General features: G+C 40.7%; 1 protein-coding gene across 1 annotated transcript in view; it reads right to left on the reverse strand.

Annotated features, from left to right (window-relative positions):
- Positions 1 to 464: 464 nt before the first annotated feature.
- myo3b (myosin IIIB) overlaps positions 465 to 20,285 on the reverse strand; it is a 56,451-nt gene continuing 36,630 nt past the window's right edge. The window contains exons 26-36 of the mRNA XM_054615509.1: positions 19,513 to 19,590; positions 18,118 to 18,323; positions 15,317 to 15,428; positions 14,988 to 15,150; positions 14,485 to 14,565; positions 12,986 to 13,082; positions 11,598 to 11,643; positions 10,571 to 10,694; positions 1,388 to 1,488; positions 964 to 1,010; positions 465 to 576 (exon numbers count right to left, since the gene is read on the reverse strand). Of these exons, the coding sequence (XP_054471484.1) occupies positions 465 to 576; positions 964 to 1,010; positions 1,388 to 1,488; positions 10,571 to 10,694; positions 11,598 to 11,643; positions 12,986 to 13,082; positions 14,485 to 14,565; positions 14,988 to 15,150; positions 15,317 to 15,428; positions 18,118 to 18,323; positions 19,513 to 19,590 (1,167 nt within the window). The remainder of the gene's footprint in view (positions 577 to 963; positions 1,011 to 1,387; positions 1,489 to 10,570; positions 10,695 to 11,597; positions 11,644 to 12,985; positions 13,083 to 14,484; positions 14,566 to 14,987; positions 15,151 to 15,316; positions 15,429 to 18,117; positions 18,324 to 19,512; positions 19,591 to 20,285) is intronic.

Consider the following 20,285-nt stretch of genomic DNA (forward strand, 5'->3'; position numbering starts at 1 on the left):
TAAGCTGAATGATAATTTCTTATTATGGGCATGTTTTTTTAAGACAAAGAAAATAGCCTCGGGAAAAATAACAAACACCATTTTCCTATTACGCGTTTTATGCCACATTGAGAAGCACAACGGCAGCAAGTCAAGCCCGGGACTAGAAAAAAGTTAGAAGTCTTCTTTCCCTCTTCTTGGATATTTTAACATCTCTAACTAAATTCAGGCATTATGGCTAAATAGCACAATGCTGTTGTAATAATTTCACTTCATGAGTAAGACACATTTCCGACCATTTTGGATTAACAGCTGAGGGCATTGCCTGTACAGGTTGCTTATTCTGCCCTGCTGCTACTTGCTCCACATACCACAGCACATCTAACACTAAGGATGTTCTTTGGAGTGTCTGTCTACATGTCTGGTGCGTCTGTCTTACCGGTTGACATGGTTGTGAGGCTCAGCTCTGACTGACGAGAGGCCCACTAGAAAGGGTGGGAGGGGGGGCGGTCGGTCCCATACTCTTCCTCAGGGATTGACTCCACAGTTGACAGTAATTTGTAGTACTCATCTTCTCCATCCAGCACTTTGATTTGACTGTGATGGGAAAGAAGACGAGAAAGTGGTGAGAAGTTACTGTGATACGGAACAGTTTTGATGTGAAAAACTAGACATTTAGAATAAAAACAATATTTGCAGATAAGGCGTTGAGGCGCATGCGTCATCTTAAGTATACTAAGCTGAACCAGGATGTCATTTATAGTACAAATATAAGTCAGACCTTCAACATTTAAAATTAGCATGCTGACAAAGCCTTAATATGTAACCCCCTCTCTAATGACGCAGAGCAACTGCTCATAAGAAGCCTGTTATTTTTGGCTCTCCATTTACATTATAAGAAAACAACTCCATTTCTGGATTCTCCTATTCCACAAAGGGCCTGCTCTGTTTAGAGTTGCTGTAAGTAGGAAAGCAGTTATTTACCCAAGTTTTCTCGGCTTCCTCTTGCTCCCCTGGTAATCCAGAGTTCTCTGAGGAAAGGGCCAAGAGCACACAGTCAAAAGATGAGCAGAGAGTCATTAATTTTTAATTCAAAGTGATTTTGTGTTGAATGCGAGCAGATGCTGATAATATCAGAAGTCACAGCATAATTTTTTCTGATCAAAGGGCTCAAGTGAGTCTGATGAAGCATGCATCTTGCTCAGCTTTGATAAACCACATCAATTATTCACCGTGAAGGCAGACATCCTGACATGAAAGCAACAGATAAAGAGCATAAGCACATGTTCAAGACAAGAGGCAGAGAAGCGTGGGGGTGGGGCTCCAGGGTCTGGCACAGGTAGGTTTAATTGTATTATCATGTGGAACCAAAGTCAGACAAAGGCCTTTATCGGCACTTTGAACTCACATTTAGCTGGTTGTAGTATAGGCTGTCTTCAGGGCTGTTGAGCAGCTTGGGCTGCTGGCCCCGCCGGCGAGGAGTTCTCTGCTGCAGCTTCATCACTGGACCTGCAACAGAGGAAAAATGAGGGCAGTGATCCAACCAAGCAGAACAACAACAAGCACCAACATGATACTGGTGGTGATGACAGCAGCAGTAAACAGTATCTGCCCTCCACTTTTTAATTCTGCACCCACGTGGGGCAAAGTAGCAAAAACATATTTTGGTTGGTTTATGTAATTTCATCGATGGGCTGACTCAATAACAGCTTAACATTACATGAATCCACACATATAAACCACATTTAATTATGTCTCCTCACAGGTGTACAGCAGACTAGAGACTCAATTTGCTAAATAGCTACAATGGAGGAGGCAGAGGGGAGACTGTGGTGTGTGGTATTCAAGAGGTTTCACTTTCCTGTGACCAAAACCCACAATAAAAGAGAAACGTAATTCTTGAACGTGTTTACACTGAGCTCAGATCAGGTCTTGGCATTCATGTACACAAACAACAAAGGAGGCAACCTACAGGTCTGAAAAGTGAAGCCAATGTTGAATGCTTTAAGCTTGCATTTGTTCTAATAGCCAATGGGCAAAAAGAAGATTGTATAGAAGTCTGCGAGAAAATGGCCCTTCTTCTCACTTGATTTATTACCTCAGTAAACATTGTAAAGTCAAGAAGGTTGTAGGGAATTGTTTAGAGTGTTTGTTTAGTCTTTAAAAAGGTTCAGTTTTTTGTGACAGTTTTCTGTAATACATGAGCAAAAGTATAGTTAGTAACGAATGAGAGAAATAGAACCAATAAACAGCAGTAAAATGCAGCCAGGTCTGGATAAACACAGACATGTAAAACTATCCAAATGTGCTTGTATTTGGCTTTTGTTGTCTTTGGACAGAGCCAGGATAGCTTTTTCCTCCTGTTTCCAGTCTTTATGCTAAGCTAAGCTAACGTCTGTAGGTTCATACTTTGTGTATACAAAAAGGAGTGGTACCAATCTTCTTTTCTCACTCATAGACTGAAAGTATTTACCAATATGTCAAACTATTCCTTTAAAGGCTGAGTTCACTTAAATCAAAATTACGTTATTTTAAATGGGCCTTGTGGTGTCTAGCATCAAAGATAGTTTTGGTTCTAATTGTTGAGATTACAGGAGGTCTAATGCGTTTTCTGCCGCAACAATACAATTCAAATGTTGTAGTGATTTGGATGAAAGTTAAAGGGAAGAGACAACCATTAGCAGGTCAGAAAATCCTACACTGACTCAGCAGATCGACAAACATCTAGATATAGATGTTCACCCTTCTACTACCTCCTGAAACCAATGACGCAATAGTGAGCTTTGGCTTATCTGTTAACAGTCAGAGAAAGAAGTCATTTATGATTCCCATTCAGTGAATGACTTCTTCTTTACTCTCTGCCGCTTCTATTCCAGCAGATGACCAAATCTTTGGCAGCGTAGCTTTGTTTTCCCTGATTGTTCAAAACAGTGTACTGAATAATTAATTATTCATTGCACCACAGAAAGGATATTGACGACATACTAAAGATAACGAGCTACGTGATAACCTGATTATTCAAACATAACACAATTATGAAGGCTTATTACAATCTCCTACTACAGCACTCCCAGGGTTTCAACATTTATAGGTTACAAAAGTGTGTTTTAAAGCTGAGACACCTTTACAAGGGAAGCATCTATATTTAATGTCAGATAACGTTTCATCTTCTTTGCCTACGTTTCGGGTGAGACAGGACATTTCTTCATCATCTCTTGCTACCTCGGCTTCACTACCTTGACTAAAGCTGCATTTGCTTTTTCCATCTTAACACTACTTTGTACTCACTTTGAACAGACCTCATCACATCTCAATCCTATACATCAAAGAGTAAGCTCCCCCTCCATCCCCCCATATTTCCTCAGCTTTCTTGATGTTATTCAAACCGTTGCAGGTTTACTAAAGTCACACTTTGTAAATGCCCAGAAAGTTCCTGTCAGTTCTGAGATATTAGCTAACTTTTACCGTTAATCTTATCCATCCATGCCTCAGAGGTGCTAACCGTTCACTGTGTGAATCCTTGTCACCCCTGACTATTAGAGGATATTTGGATAAATCTCCTGGACTAAACAGAATAGCTATATAAAAAAAAAGCTGTGTATTTCTTTTACACACAACAAGTTTCATTTGGCTGCTCAAAAGCACTTAGGTTTAAATATTACATTGAGATACATTTTACAACTTTGCTGCTTAGATTTATGAGACCTAAAAGAACTACTGTATCCACGTGACATGTTCCGATGAAACAAAAATAAACAAACACACATAAAATGGTTGCACCTTAAATTTAAGTTTGGCAATGTTTGTATGTAGGACATTGTTCTGCTAATGATGCAGCAATGGATTTGATAAGCAAATGTTTATTCCCCTGAAATTGCATCAAAGCACTCAATCACAAATAATGAATCCTAACGTCCTTGAACAAATTCCATTGTATTGTAAAATAGTCTGCATACTCCGTGTTGTCAACAAAGATATGATTTGTTTATCCTAAAATATAGCAACTCCACAAATTATAAAAAAGTGATGCAAAGACTCGGGATTCAGTGTAAGCAAGCCAGTATCTCAGTCCCTGTGTGCTGAAGACCCTCCACTGTAGCTAAAAGACAAAGTCTGTTGTTCGGCTGAAGGATTCAGTTCTTCATATATTGAAATTGAAATTGGAAAGGCTGCAATTTTCAATCCACAAGTGCCATAATATAAATCTGAAACACCATCCAAACTTACTGTGTCTTTAAAGATTTCACCGGTTTTAATGATGGCTGTCGCCGCTAAATTTACTAAGTTGTAATGTAGCTAGCATGTAAACAGAATTAAATGTTTAAATACTTGACCTGCTGTACAGTGGACAATATTCAATTATAAGAGGTAAAAACCGCGCCCTCTGTAAATTGTATTTACATTATCATGTCACCACGTTCTTTGAAATCATTCAAGCTTTGCATGTGGCACCATGGGGCAAGCCTCCACAGCTGGCGCGAAAGCTCTGAGCATGAACAAAAGCGTTTAAGCTCATTCAGCTGCTTGGTATGCAGTATAAACAGTAGAAGCAAAATGTACTGTGAGGAAGCAAGAAAACAACTAGTGTTACCAGTAACCCTAGATTTGCGAAACTCTCGCAGTCTCGCAAGTGTTCTGCAAATCTAGGGTTACTATCAAGACAGGACCGCACTGTAGGGACTTGCGAAAGTGCACTTATCGCTCATGTGGCTAAACATTGACAGGAAAAAGAACAAAATTACTTTTCCTAAAATATAATACAAACAATTGTATGAGGATAAGTTGTCCCTGGATGATGAATCATAGTGACTTTTCCTCTAGCCCCACCACGAGATTGATAGCTGTGGTTTTGGTCTCAACTATTATTGGATGGATTGTCAAGAAATATTCATGGTCCCCTCAGTACGAATTATAATATCTTTGATGATCCCCTGACATTTCATCAAGCGTCATCATCAGTTAAACATTTACTTTGGTACTTTGGCTTATGACCCACTGGACTAATAGCATTTCCATCAGCTGTTTTCTGTGTTTAGCGCTTAATCAGCAAATGGTAGCATGCTAACGAGATGAACTAAAACGGTTAACATTGTGCCATGTTTAGCAATGACATTCTCATTGTCAGTTTGAGCATGCTTAGCATTTAGCTTAACACCATTCATCTGCATTATTATATTTCCAGTATTGTAGACACAAGATTAATTTGTGATTGAGCTTGGTTTAATCAAATTTGTTTAATAATACAAATACTGTATTATTTAACAAAATGGCTGTTATTACGTTTACAAAAAAATGTACTGCAGCTTAAATCACTATTGCAATATTGGTTGAGAAAATCCCAATAAGATGTTTTCCTAAAATGGCTCAGCTGCTGGACCTGCCCTTGCAGATCTGTAGCCCGAAACACGACACACGGGGGTTGAGCATTTATCCATTCTGACCTGCAGCGATTAGAGCGTGTAGCAGATCAGAGGATGGGTCAGAACTCCCATCTCTGAGCCTCTGTTTGGGAAATCACTGCCATTTGATCCAGGCCAGCCCCAGAGGAATGCTGCTCCTGCAGATATATTACAGGCCAAACTGGCCTCTAGCAGCGGAGCGTGGCTTGGACATGGGCAGGCAGAGCTGGGTAGGGGTCAGTCAGTGGCTCACACCGGGGGTTTGCTAAATGATCGTGGGTAATGTCTTCTGTTTTGGGTGGGGAGGAATAATGGTCGACTGGGAATACAGAGGCAGTTCATACAATATTGATTTCTTCATATCAAAAGAAAGCTGAGCAGAGTTTGCTCTTCTCGGTGAGAAACTTACATATTGTACATATTTGCTTTGGAGATAAATGCGGCTGGAATTCTTTTTGAGATAGGGTATTTCTTTCATTTTCAAAGATCAGCATGTGACTCGTTTTACATGTCTAAATACCACTTTGAAATCCCTTGAAAATCAGAATGCTCCTCAGAAACAACATAAAAGGGCTGCTAAAAGGGATTTTTTTAGTGGAATAAATTAAAGATGTATCGATTTACTTCCCAAATCACGTGCTGCAATCACCTGACTTCTCCCAGACCACAGAGAACCACTTGGGCTTTGTTTATTCAGATGGAGGGAGCAGAGGCACCAAAAGGCATGGATTATAAGGAAAAATCATCAGCAGGGGCCTTTGATGTCTAAATGAGGCATGTGCAACCCAGACCCAGACCCCCAAACCCCACACACACACACACACACACACACACACACACACACACACACACACACACACACACACACACACACACACACACACACACACACACACACACACACACACACACACACACACACACACACACACTAACGCAGACATTATTCCTCAGTTGCATACAAAGACTCCAAAACAGTTATCTGAAGTAAAAAAAGGATTTCTAGAACTTTCAGGACTCTTAACATATATTGCCGCTCTCGTCATTTTGGACATCTAGCCCCTCATGTGCTTTAAATTATAAGACAAACTGGTCATTTCTACAGATAATGCTGGAAAAGAGTAGTTCCTGCATCTGTTTTCACTAATGGAATGGAGGATGTTGTTACTTATAACCAATTTTTCACACTGAAATCAATCATTTCCCCTGACAGCAGATTTGGAACTTTGACTCCTAAAGAATTGTCGTAGAGTTCAATCATTTGTCACAGACATTATACATGTTATTTATAGCCGTGACCTGGCAGGATTAGTAAAAAGTAAGTAGCAAAGAGACATGAATGACAAGAAAACCAGGCAAAAAAAATATATAATATGCAAACCAGTGGCATTAAGTATTTTCTCTCATGATCAGTCCTTGTTATGTCTTTTAGATACAAAATGTAACTATATAAAACCGTACCTTGTCAACAAAAATAACAAACTGACAAGGTTTTGTGTTTGGAAAAAGTTAGTTTTAAACTACATCAAATGATTCAATCCTTGTGCGAAATTACAGAGAACTTGGAGTATCATTTTCCACCTAGATTTTATGTCTGAGGAGATTATTCTGCTGGAATTGTGATGATGAGTAGTTTGGAAGTACATCCTGTTAACTACTCCCACTGACATTAAGAGGATTACGTAGGTAGCGTCAGACAGAGGCAACTCCTTCCGTTAAGTTGAGTCTTTCCTATCCCTTCCAAATCTCTGCTGCCGCTATGTCGAGCCTGTAATTTGCCTAAAACTGAAGGCATCCGGTCGAGACTCTGCGATATGTGGAGACAGACAGATCAATCAAAAGACCGAGAGACAGCGAGAGGGTGGGAGCGTATTTGTCTAGAGAACATGGAGAGGGTGGATCATTTGTCTAGCAGATGCATGTTGATATGGTGATGCTGATGCTCCTTTGAACGTGGTGGTGGTGGTGGTGGTGGTGGTGGTGGTGGTGGAGGAGAGTTGTGGAGCAGCACCTGGTGGCTGCAAACCTTGTGGGAGGAAATGTGGGAAGACGTTTAAGGGCTGAGGGAGGGAGCGAGAAAAGAGGAAAGTGAGATGTACTGGTGAGTGTGGGTTTGACCTCAGTGTGGGTAAAACAGCGTCCACATTTCCAATGAGCTCTCCCAGTGGCAGCTTTAAAGCCCAGAGAGAGCTCAGGGCTACAAACAAAATCAATTCTTATTGACTGTACCGTGTTATGCACTGAGGGGAGACAACTACAGCCAATAAGTCAACATGAACTTCAACTATTCTTCGCACCCTTTTCATTTTTCTCTTTTCTCAACCCTTCAAACGAGCAGGTTAACTATCTTCCAAGGCTCAGAGGTAATTGGTCTCTGTGTTGTGGCTCCACTTTATCACTGCCTCTCTCTTGACATGTATGTTTACCACAACTATAATCTTCAAAAAGCCTGTTAACATAAGTAGCTCAGCTTTCATAAACCATAAAGTCAGCTCTGACTGATCCCCAGCACCATCCTGTTTACCACGCTGAGAAGCATAAGCAGCACTCTGATCATATCGGCTGTTTGCTAGCAAGGGCTTTCTTTTTGCACACGCCTCTGTGACTCATTTCCAAACATGTTGTATTAATATGCAGATTCGGGAGACAGGTGACGAGAGGTGACATCGTCTTGAGTGTGCAGCTTACATGACTTCACTGTGTACGGGTAACTTTTCCTCTGACAGAACGCGGGGAAATCAAAGGGTGTCTCTGCAGACGACTGAGTGCGCCTGGAGTACAAAGTTCTTTAATGCTCTCTTCCCACCATAAAATGCAACGCTGCAGGGATTTTGCTAAAGAGTGAGAATAGTTGCCTTGCCTGATGTCAGCTATACAGTGAAACAGACACATGACCAAATCATCTCACTCCTTAATCTGCTTTGTTTCAAAATACTAAGCTGAGCGCAACACCGGGCTTTGTTAAATCACTTAGAAAAGACCCAACGTCCGTCAAACGCATTGTGAGGTTCCAGGTCACGCCCAGGTGTTTTGGCATTAATGTGAGCAGAGTGTGTACGAGTGTGCGTGTGTCTGGAGGGTTGGGGTAATTTGATTTCCATGGTTAATATTCTGTTTTTCTCCACTGGTGTCCTGAAACACTCCAGGTCGAGCTCCAGCCTGAGAGAACGGCTGCGATCACCAGGGGCGACAGCAGGATGAGACACAGGAAGGAGCCTGGTCTCCAAACATCTGGCAGGGCAAGGCTTCCATGACTCGCTCAACCTCGGGATGAAAAAACAGACTCTCAGATCTGCAGGGATCAAAGTGTGCCCTGGGTGCCTGAGCCACCGTGGCCTCCCTCAACATATTCAAATGGGGTTTCCTGAAAGAAGTCGGAGCCACAAGCAGACCTTGGAACATAAACGAGGCAGGAAAAAGGGGCGACGATGAATACCTGAAAATCTCTGTGCTCTCCACATAAAATAAGCCCATGGCGGAAGAGGAAAAGGATTTTCTTTTTGTCAGGACATTTAAATAGAATATAACTCAACTGTCAGATACAAAATGTTATTCATGTGCCCAAGGCAAATTCACTCAGTACAGAGACCCTTCAATTTACCTAATAACAAAAAGAAGTCTGGGAGTGTTTGACTTACTACAATAAATGATGCCAATAATACTAAACTAGAAACGTTTTTGGTTGCAGGTGGTTCTCAATCTGGAGGTCAGGATCTCCCAGAGGGTCCCCAGAAACTCACTGCAACAACCACCCTCTTACCAACTTGAGTACTTAAATTCTTCTATAAAGACACTCAATTCTTAAAAAATAAAAAAACCTGTAAAAACAAGTTGATTTATCTTAAAAAGGTTAAAATTATATTTAATTCTAGACTGAAATTACATAAGGTTGGACAGTTTACTAGTTCTAATTCAAAAGAAAAAGGTTTTTTTTAAGACATTTTTCATATTTTGCTATTCCCATGTGCCTGACAAACCTTCAATTTAAACAATCTGAGCAGCTCAAAAGTCTTTCCCACATTGAGGCCACAGCCCGTAAAGAGAGGTTGCAAGTACACATTGCTTCATCTTAAAACGTTGGAGATCAGTGTGCTACATTTCATGGTTCAAAAGCTCCACCTTTAATATTATACGGCAAAGAAATCATCTAAACACTGCATATTTGAGCTGCTTTTAAGACGAGAGGGATCCTAAATGCAAAGGAATGTGACTTTTACACATCAAATGAAACATCCTACTCTCAGGTAGTTGGTTCTCAAACTAGAAAGACACAACAATAAATACAAGAATGTATGACTGGAATGACTGGAAGCTCCGGTGAAACAGGACAAAACATACTTTGGAGCAAAGTGCCCTCACACTCGCATTTACTGCAACATTTCCCTCCATAATTACTCTGACATTATAAATTCATCAAACGCTGCCTCCCTTCAACAGCAGTGATGCCTGGGAGCGGGGGTCACCTGTATGCAGCATTACCGAATTAGCCGCTATCTAACCCAGACCTGCTGTGGCGTGCTGACACTAATCCCGGGCCTGCTGGAGAGCCCTGTCTGTGTTACATTATCATGTCTAATCCCCGTAATCTCTCAGCCGCGCTGCTAAACGCTATTTCACCTCCGTCTCCTACCTCATACCCCTCTAATAACATTAATGAAGGGCCGGGCTCCTATTACCCAGGCTACCCCAGTGGTGGGCTGGGTGACGGCCGTAATCGGAGGCCCCCTGCGCAGCCACCCACCCAGCCTTCCAGGCAGCAGGAATTAATGTAATTCATCGCCTGGGGCAAAAAGCAAACCAAACATATGTTCAACAAATCAGGGTTTGTGTATTTTCTTGTCACCGTTACTGTGCAGGTCTATTAGAGTCATTGATGAGATCCTTAGTGAAGGGCTCGCTGTGTGGGAGAATGAAAGCTTTGAAGTGCTCCTGCCACTTCGAAAGCCCCCCCTCCACCACTTGCCATGAGGCATTTATGATGAGCTGACCTGCGTTATTAAAATACCAAAGAAATGATCACCCATAGTGCGTCTCTCTTTTCGCTGTCAACAAAGAATGGCAGCAGAGGATTGGCTGGGATGAAAGGTTGAAAGGGGCCCCGTATTAAAAATGGCACTTTATCCATTAAGGCGGGATTTCTGCTGTCTCTTTGTGTAATTACCTGCACCCGCCAGCTCTGTGCTCGGGCTTACCTTGTTTACACTGCATGTCTTGCAGTCTAGCTGTCTCCCTGCAAGGCTTCGTTACACTGTCTTCTGCTCTGCCTTTGTCTCTCTTGATGTCTTTCACTTGTCTGTCGAGGCTGTCGAGGCCAACCTTGAGAGGAGGAGGCGTAAACACACCCAGAAGAGCAATGTCAATGAAAGCAGCAGATAAATAGACACAAGTTAAAGCAAGCTCCGTAATGTGTTTCTTTTTCTTTTTTTTTTCCAATTTAGTCACGTAGACACTGTATTCATTTATTTACAATTTGGCACTCATATAACTCAAACCCATTAATGTGCTTTGCAATGTTAATCAAATGCTAATGCAATTGCATATCCCCCTTTACTAGCCCTACCTCCTAGCAAACAGCAGCACACTGACTTAATTGTGAGGGTAAAAAACAGCTCATACAGACTTCCTCTCATATTTAATTTTATCTTTGAATAAAAGAGCTATAGGAAAGTATTAATCTGCTTAACATTTCTAAGTACATCCTCCAAAGGATTTTGCTTTTTTAATCTTACATATGCTCAGCAGAGTTACTGGCAAAAACTGTACATTTTCCTCATTTCATCCTTTCAACATCAAATGGTGAGCAGCAAAAATTGGATCAGACTTCAAAGACTGTGATGTGCTCCAAGTCACGGAGTGGCTCTTCTATTTCACATATTGAATCCGAGCAGGATATCAAAGTGCTACCAAAGAACCTCAGGTCTTTACTAAAAAAGGGGTCTAACATCTGTAGAAAGAGGAGCGCAAAGACAAATCACCTCGGGGAAGAGCGAGCATTTATTCTCAGCCGTGAATTTCCAGCCTTTTGATTCTCTCGTTCCCGTACCACCCTGTCTTCTCCGCTGAGATGAAGGTTGGAGCAAGAGAACTCTTTTGTCTCAAGGACTCAAAAAAATTCCCAAAGAATAATCTGGGTTAAAGCTGCTTTGTAGAGGAGCAGCATTTTACACACACAGCTAAAGCCAGGCATAAGAAAATGCTCATTAATATTCTGTTACTTACATTTCCTTTATGTATGTGATCCGTGTGTTCCTTGTTGCACTTAGTCCTGTGAAAGTAAGAAGCATTTTTAACTGACATGAACAACACATATTCTGTCTGTTAATGACATTCATTTAGTAAGAGCTGCGGATGAATTGTATTTGTCTCCTTGTTTAATAAAAAAAGAAAACAGCTCTGGTTTTTGATTATGCAATTTGCAGAGAGCGAGACAGAGACATGTTTCTGTGTGTGATCACTGACTGTTGCATTATTTAAAAAAACAAACACCAAATAAGACAACATCTGCAAACACAATGCTGCATGCCAGTCGCATTCACGCTTTGAGTGTAGAAAAACAAAATCTCATCCAGTTTGGACTTGGTGATGCAACTGGAGGCTCCTTTATTTGGATGCAAAACACAGAATTCATGCGTGGCAGAGAGTAGGGATATCAAAAGGGAAAAGAACAGCATGTAGGTGAGAACATAGATCTTACAGGAGAAAAATGGGCCAGATCATGTCAAAATAAATCTATATGGAGAGATTCCAACACTGATTAAACAGAATTGTTAAGTGGAGGTTTGAAGTTTTTCTCACCAAGGAATATGATTGTAAACACGGAGAGAAAAATCCCAGATGAGGCTCCGCTTGGTTTGAGTATACAACAAGCATAACATTTTCAGATGTGTAAATCTGGTATTTTGGAGTTTGAGTCTGGAGAGAGTTGCACAGCGTTGACCAAAAGTCACCCAAGATTTGAACGAGGTTTGTTATAAGCAATGTAATTCGTATTTTTCATTATCTGAATTTTCTTGCGTTGTTTTTTGGAGCTCCTGCACATAAAGAAAAATGTCACACTTCTCCTCTTAGATACATTTTTAGAACACAATATCAAACCTAACATTAAGGAATTTGTAATAACTGATTTGTGTGAGTTGCGGTGCAGAGAAAAGCTAAACACAGAGCTAAATGCCATCAACACCACATGTGCTGCTGTTCAGTCGGTGGCTGCTCTCCTGCTTAGCACATAGTCTCTTAATGACTGGCCTGCCCATATGCTGAATAAACACAAAGTCTTCAGCTCTTACATCTGGAGACCAGTGCAGCGCCCAACCCCATTTGTGGTCAGACAAGTGTGCTATCTTGGTGGAAAGATATTTATTACATTTATAGAACTGAAAGAGGTGGTGCTTAAGGGAGGAGTTTTCTCTCCTGCTTGAAACAACAGAACATTACAGTGCATGAGGAGCCCGTCCAGCAGATCTAACAGTAAGTTTTTCTCAATAAGCCGTCACTAATGGTGGTCATATGTCTGTGCTGTAAGAAGAAACAATAAAGACATAACAAAAATCTAACGTCAGGAAATAAATCTTTCAATGAGAACAGGCCCTGAAGGTCAAGGAACTCACCCCGTATGCTCCTCCTTGGTGGTCTTTCCTCCAGCCTCAGAGGGACATATGTGCCCTTGGGGTTTTTGTTCCCGACGCACCCGATGGCCCCTGTAAGCTGCACAGGATATGTATTTCAGACATGCTCCAACATGGTCAGAAAACCATTTTCCTCCCTCTAAACAACATGCATATATTCCACTGAGGCAGTTATCAAATGTAATTGTTGCAATTAACTTAATTCACAACAATTTATCAGAGCACTAAAACAGCCTGCGCAATGTGTTTATCATTTATATAAGGAGTGAAGTGTAGCAGTGGGGAAGTATTGTGATTATTGAGACACACTGGGTTCGGATGGATGGTAAACTTAGCATGCTGACTTACTCTGTCAACAGGCTTTGTGTTTTTCTTGTAAAATTATATGCGCAGGAAAATAAGGCTCAAGTACATTGTCGAGCCATGGTTCTATTTTGCATGGTCTAATCTGATCGATGGTGAGCATGTCCCCCAGGCCCCGCTGAGATCTGAGAAGCCACCAGGCTCATACATTTGAAAGGCATCTGTTTATTTTCAGAATGCAAATGCGGCCCACCTCAAAGGCTATAAGCTGCAGAGAACATACAATGTGAATGTGCTGGAGTGCTCCGCCGGGGGGCTGAGGCCCCACTTATGTCAGGTTCAGGTTCCCCCCCCCTCCTGAACCATCGGCCACACACAAACACACTTCTCTAAAGGAGAAAGACAGCAGAGACGGAGAGGCTTTTCTCACACCGCAACCATGTTTACCCATTCTGCATCGTTATGTACAAGGGCTTTAATGGAGGACATTTACACAAGGTGTGCAGGCGACTGAGATGCTCCATGTGCCAGATGAGGGCAGCCCTTAGGAGAGCCGGGGGAAACAATGCCAAATCTCCTCCCCCTGCCCTCCCCTCTCCTGCCCCTTTTGGCACCCTTCTTGTCCTCCAGTGAGAGGCTCCAAGGGTGGGGGTTGGGTGGGGGGGACCCGGGAAGGTTAATGTGCCCACTTTGATCTTCGTCAAGGCACAGTGAGTAAGAATTAATTTACATTTCAGATGAAAAGGTTGACAGTATAAAAAGGCATCTTGTTTCTGGTATGTGAGAGCTGTGTAATAGGCCAGGAATTTGAGAGAGGAAGTCGTGAGGAAACAGAAGGGATAAGCCCCTCTCTTGCCTTTACTGGGAAAGAGATGAAAGGAAAAAGGATCTCAGTATGCACTGTTCTTCTGAAACGTGGGGACCAAATGCCGCACAAACTTTCAAAAGCTTTTCTGTATGCATTATTAATTAATTATTACTGTTTCGCAGGCCACTCATTGAGATCAAAAAGGTGTTTCACAAAGAAATAAGGTTTTCAGGCCTTTATCCCTTTTCCTTTTGAAAATTCATGAAAAAAGTGGTGTTTATTTCCACTGGACACATGAGAAATTACAGAGTTCTGCAAAGGAGTATATATGGAGAACTTCAGAAACATATTTTTTTAAACACTTCTTTACCTGACTGAATGCGGATTGCAGCCTCTTCTTGCTCCTTTTTTATTTGCTTGAGGTTCTGACGAACAACATGGCCCCTCCAGGCTATGGGGAGAGAAAGAGGCAGTGTGTGTGTGTGTGTGTGCGAGATTGCTGACCTGCCTCGGTGAAACAAAATAGACTGCACATACTACACAAGATCCCACTTCAAAACACCGCTAAACCAGGTGGCAGAGGGATGGATCTCTTTGAACTCTCTGTGGTCTTATTGTCTGCTCTGAAGCATTGCTCTTAACCTTTGTAGGTCAAGCTGTGGTTATCAAACTCATCTTTTTTATGAAGACCCACTGGCACATAATAGACCAGAGGTCATTAAGAAACGGGCGGTAAGATTCACATTAAATGTGCACCTGTTTCATCATAATGTGATAAAAGAATACATCAGGATTTTCATATTAATTTGCATTATTTACTTAAATTTGAGCAGTTCTTTTCATCTGTTTACTGTTTAATTAATACCAGTGTACCTGACTGGATGATGATGGCCCCGCGGTTTCTCTTCTGCTTCACTTTTCGGTAACGTCGGGCGCCAAGCCAGCCTTTAGTGTACGCTTGCATCACCACCACCCGCGCTATCACCTCCCTCAGCAGCAGGTTCAGCTGCTCCACATGGTAGTACCTCAGAAAAACCTGACCAGACGTTTAGGTTAGAACATGCCAGAACATCAGTCTAGATCTCTGTACTGCCATTTATATACATGTTTTTTGGTACATGTTGTACTGATTATAGGTTAAATGTATAATCCGATCACAGATTTCTTTATTGTTTTATTTTTTGGTGTAATAATCAGAATACCTTTGTCTTCCCAAGCACCCAGGCTTCCAGTTTGGCCCGCTCCAGTATGGCAACAACGTTCTCTTTGCTGGTCTTAGGCATCTGGTGAGCCCGGAACGCCAGGTAGTAATATCTAAGAGAGAAGTCAGAGGGGAAAACAATTATATATTTGTTCTAATGTAGTTGTAGCACTTTAAGAGCAGAGTTGAGTTGGAGCCAATATGATGAAAACAAGATTTTGTGGTCAGAAAATGACCAAACAAAAGCAAAACAAACAAATCACAAAAGATAATAATACTCTTCGAGGGTTAACTGGGCTGTTCTCGATCAAAGAAATTATTGGTCAACTAACATTAATGTGATTTAGTTGTCTCATTGATTATTTGATTAAATCATGTTTCTCCACAAAAACAATTATCAGAAAACACCACTTTAAATCTTGTGATTTCCCAGAGATGTGGTCATATGTTCTGAAAAATAATAATAAAAAATATTTATTCAGCATGAAAAGAAAATCATAAAAAACGACAAATGAACTGAAGAAATATGTTGGTAATGTTGTAGTGGTAATGTTACTTTTTTGTCACATTCAATTTTTCGGACACCTTTTGGTGGAAATTGATCCGTTTAACACAAAAACGCAGTGTCAAGAAAAATGTACCACATTGTGAAAAAGAACAGCTGTCCAATAATGAATCAATGCTTGTTGCCAGTAAAATATGCTTTTTTAATCTGACAGCTTGAGAAATACATTCATTCACTTGCTTGGAGATAAATGAGAAGATTGATACCACGCTCATGTCTGCCTGGTAAATATTAGGCTACAACAACTGCCTGTTAGCGTAGCTTAGCATAAAGACCGGAAACAGGAGGCAACAGCTAGCCTGGCTCTGAACAAACTAAGGAAAGAAAATCCGCCCACCAACACCTCTAACACTCACTAGTTCACACATTATATCTTGTTTGTTTAAATGACTGAAGTGTAAAAAAGACAAGCTGCTGGCCGTTTCTTCATATTTGGTGTACAGACATAAGAGTGGTGTTCTCATTTAACTCTAAGCAAGAAAGTGAGTTTTACTCTACCACTACTTTTGTTTAATTTTGTGTTCACTGCAAAATTTGACATAACTCTAAAAGGTAATCTACAAATAATTTGGTCACACAGTTTGATTGAAAAATTGACAACAAACATGGAGCTTCTCCTCACTAAAAGCCAAAATATATAGTAATTTAATCCGACATTGCTCAAGAAGAGAGACTAGACATCGTAGCGCCTTTTTTCACACAGCTACTATAAGCTTCATCATAACGGGAAAACAGCCTGCTCAGTCAGAGCAGAAAAATGAGTCCGACCGAGACATGAGTCGTCAAAGGCCCTTTGTTGGAGCCCTTTTGAACGGATCATCGTCTCTTATTTCAGTGGCCACAGAAGATGCCCATCAGCCGGACCTATCAGTGCTCATCAGCTCAACTGCATGTTTATCGCTCACATTGTCTGGAACCGTCCACTGATCCTCTTGTTGTAGTTTACAAAATACCAGTATAGGACATAGTGACTCCAACAGTTTGCTTAGGGACATTGAGGCTCCAAGGCGACTGGTTCATCTCTTGTGTTCTGGCGTTGGTCAAAAAGAAGAACAACAACAAGAAGAAAAACTTCTTTGAACTCCCCTCCCTGGCTCAGTCTACAGCCTTTCATTCTAATTCCTGTTGATACCTGTTATTTCTTTGATGGTAAATACAAAGCACTGCTTGGCAACATCAGACGAGCCTTTGATATGAGAGCACAAATTTAAATCAGTTTTCACTAAAGGTGCAGTTTAGCAGTTCAGGTCTGTCTGTATGATTTCAGCCCGGCTCAGGTAGGATCATATGGATTCAATAGCAAGGTTAAAATGTAGTCTGAAGTGGTAATACACCCTCTCATTCACACACCCTTAGTGCACAGGTGTTGCAGGTTAGGTTTTTGAATTATTTCAAATAGTCAAACTCTATTTAATATTGGGACCAAAACTAGGACATGCAAGAAAAAAACATGTGGCCATTGAAAGTTTTAGGTCACCAAAATTAAACACAATTTTTGAAGCTTCCCTAAAGCAGTGAGACTAACCAGCCATCTCAAGATTGTTTTCCCTACAGGCCACAAGCCCAAGTTAATTAAACTTATATCAAGTCTTCACATTAGGAATATTTTTCAAAGGAAAACTGATCAAACATAAGAATCCTTGCTTTTTGCAACAGTCTATTTTCTCCTTAGCAGGGCTGATGTGTTTTTCTATACTTTTTAAATGTGGGGTTGGACATTTGAACAGGAGTGCGTATCACTTATTAACAGTTATCATATCCTGTCCCACATTTTTAAAAACAAAAACAACACCCTTACGTAAAGTCCCCCCTAATGATGAAATCCTGTTTTAATTGTGTTCTAATGTAATACCGATGGGACATGGAGACTACATTTGAGCTTTTCCAGGTCACTGAGTTTAAGAACAAACTATTTATGAATAGCAAAAGGAAATCTTTTAAAATGCATCACCCCTTATAATCACAGTTCCTCCCTGTTTGAATTGCATCCATATTTTCCAGACCGGAGTATCCACCCAGCTAAAAGAGCTGTAGGATTTTGTCTTATCACTAATGACTGCCAATTAGTCAGCCTCTTGCTCTGCTTAACTTGTACCCCTACCTAATTAAAGAACCCGTGTTTCTGTGTGATGCAGAGCACGGCTTCACTTGTTCTGCACTATCTCTGGGGTTGTGTCGGCGCTCCGTGTGTGCATGAGGCAGAGTGTAGGTGCCGTCTGTCTTGACATTGCTCTTACCTGTTGACAAACTCTTCAAACAGGATGCGGTGGGAGTAGCCTTGCCGACGGATGTTCACTGTCTCCAGGATCCCAGTGTAGCGCAGCTGCACCATCACCCTCTCCTTGTAGAAGCGCAGCGCCTGCCTGTCATCGTTGGGTTTGATGCAGCGCACAAAGTGTGGCTGACCCACCACCATCTTAGACAGCAAGTCCATCAGAGAGTACTGCAGACATACAAGAGAAAAGAGCAGTTATCATATGAATTAACATTATCACAGTCCGGTGTAAGTTCGATTATAAAGATTTTCACTTCAACTTCAAGAATCCAGACATAGATGTGTTTGTTAACAGAAAAAAAGCTGAATAGTAATTCACAGTATTAATCAGTTGCAACAGGATCTGGGAAACCTTTTCTGACATTATTAATAAAGAGTAGGTTCAAATTAAGTCTGGTTTGAATGAACTGCTAACAAGATAGGTAACAACTTGGAAATGTGTTGTAAAGCTACAGACTCTGTCAAACTTCAAAAAGTCCCAACCTGTTTGTGAATTCTTTCTTATTTTCAGGTTTTGAGTCATTTTTAAAAGCAAGCAAAAATGTGTAAATATTTCATTTAATACATCTCCCAGAGTGGTACATACATACAAATATATTAGCAGGTTAAAATGTGAAATTCATCGAACAGAAATAGAGACGTATGATTCAACCAACATCAATGGATTTAGGCTAGTATAGTCTAACAATGTTATTTGTTAATTATAAAAATAATAATATATTTTTTTTTATATAGAACATTTCATACAGACTATGTAGTTCAAAGTGCTGTACATTTCAAAATAAACAGAAAAAAAAAAGTGATAGGAAGAAAGCAATAACAGGGTTCCGTGCTCTTTTCTATTGATGTCACAATAACAGTTATACCAATACAAGTGAAATTTCACAAATCTGAATACCGAGATCAAAATCACAGTAATAAAATAAATATAGCTTTGAGCTATGTTAGGAAGTTATAAAAGTCATAACTTCCTCTCTAATAACTATTTTATATTGCTGTTAACACATCTCCTTCAAACAAATGTATTTATTCAGGTGTCCTGGCAAAAATTTGACAAGATTTTATTTGAACACATTATGATACATTATAATTCACCTTTACCTACCTTACTGAACTTTTACTGAACAAAGTAAAACGTACCATAATGAAACTCAATGCAACCTACTTTCTTGTGACATCCCTACTCTTTTTTCCTTTATTTCAAAAGTTCAGAAGTTATTTTATAAAAATGGGAAACTGGAAGTTTGTGTCAAAGATTTTAAAGTTATGATTTTAAAGTTGAACATAAGAGTTCATAACGTTAACAAACTGTTGGTTGTTGTCAGACAGTTAAGCAGCATAAAAGAAAAACACCTACACGGAAATAGGAGGCTACAGTCTGTCTCCTCATGTTGGTGGTTTCTTCTGGGTGTCGCATCATCTCCATGGTGTCCACCTGAGCACAAACATTCACAATTAACACGCCACCTTTATAAACAGGCCAGACTCATCAGCATCACTGCAAAGGCAGCAGATTCAAATGAGATTCTGTTTGTTTGTAACCTGACATCCTCGACAGGCCCTGTAGAGATAAAGGTATTATTGCAGCAGGTCTCCTTTTCCTCTAAATGGGCCAGTTGGGAATATACAGCTGTACAAACTGTGTCGTCTGTATAACATAGCCCCATAAACACTTAAAGCTAACAATCTAGAGAATAATTCTGCACTGCTGTGGGCTATGGGAAAATTGCAGAGCATTCTGAGTAATGAGACCAGCCGTCACCGAGCAGACAGTCGTCCCAACGACGGATTAACGAGGACACAATATAAGCTTTCTAATGGCCCTCGCAGTTCATGGCTTCATCAAAATTAATGATGCAATAGATATTTTATGGTAAGTCTACGTAGCAAAGTGCATATCTAAATTCTTTATTCCACCGTAGTGCAGAGAAAGAAAGGTACGTCAAGTATTCGCTGAGTTAAATGGAAAGAGGAGTCGGATGTCTGACACTTTGCTTTTTTGAAAGCAGATCACACAGAAGTACAAACGGTTATCTGACTTCCACTATGCTAACAACCCTCACACTGCTTTAATCTGGTCGTACTGGCAACTTTTTGTAAGTACCAGCTTCTGTCAACTTTCCCCAAACT

This window comes from Anoplopoma fimbria, chromosome 16 (genome assembly GCF_027596085.1).
Source record: "Anoplopoma fimbria isolate UVic2021 breed Golden Eagle Sablefish chromosome 16, Afim_UVic_2022, whole genome shotgun sequence".
Taxonomy (NCBI): Eukaryota; Metazoa; Chordata; class Actinopteri; order Perciformes; family Anoplopomatidae; genus Anoplopoma; species Anoplopoma fimbria.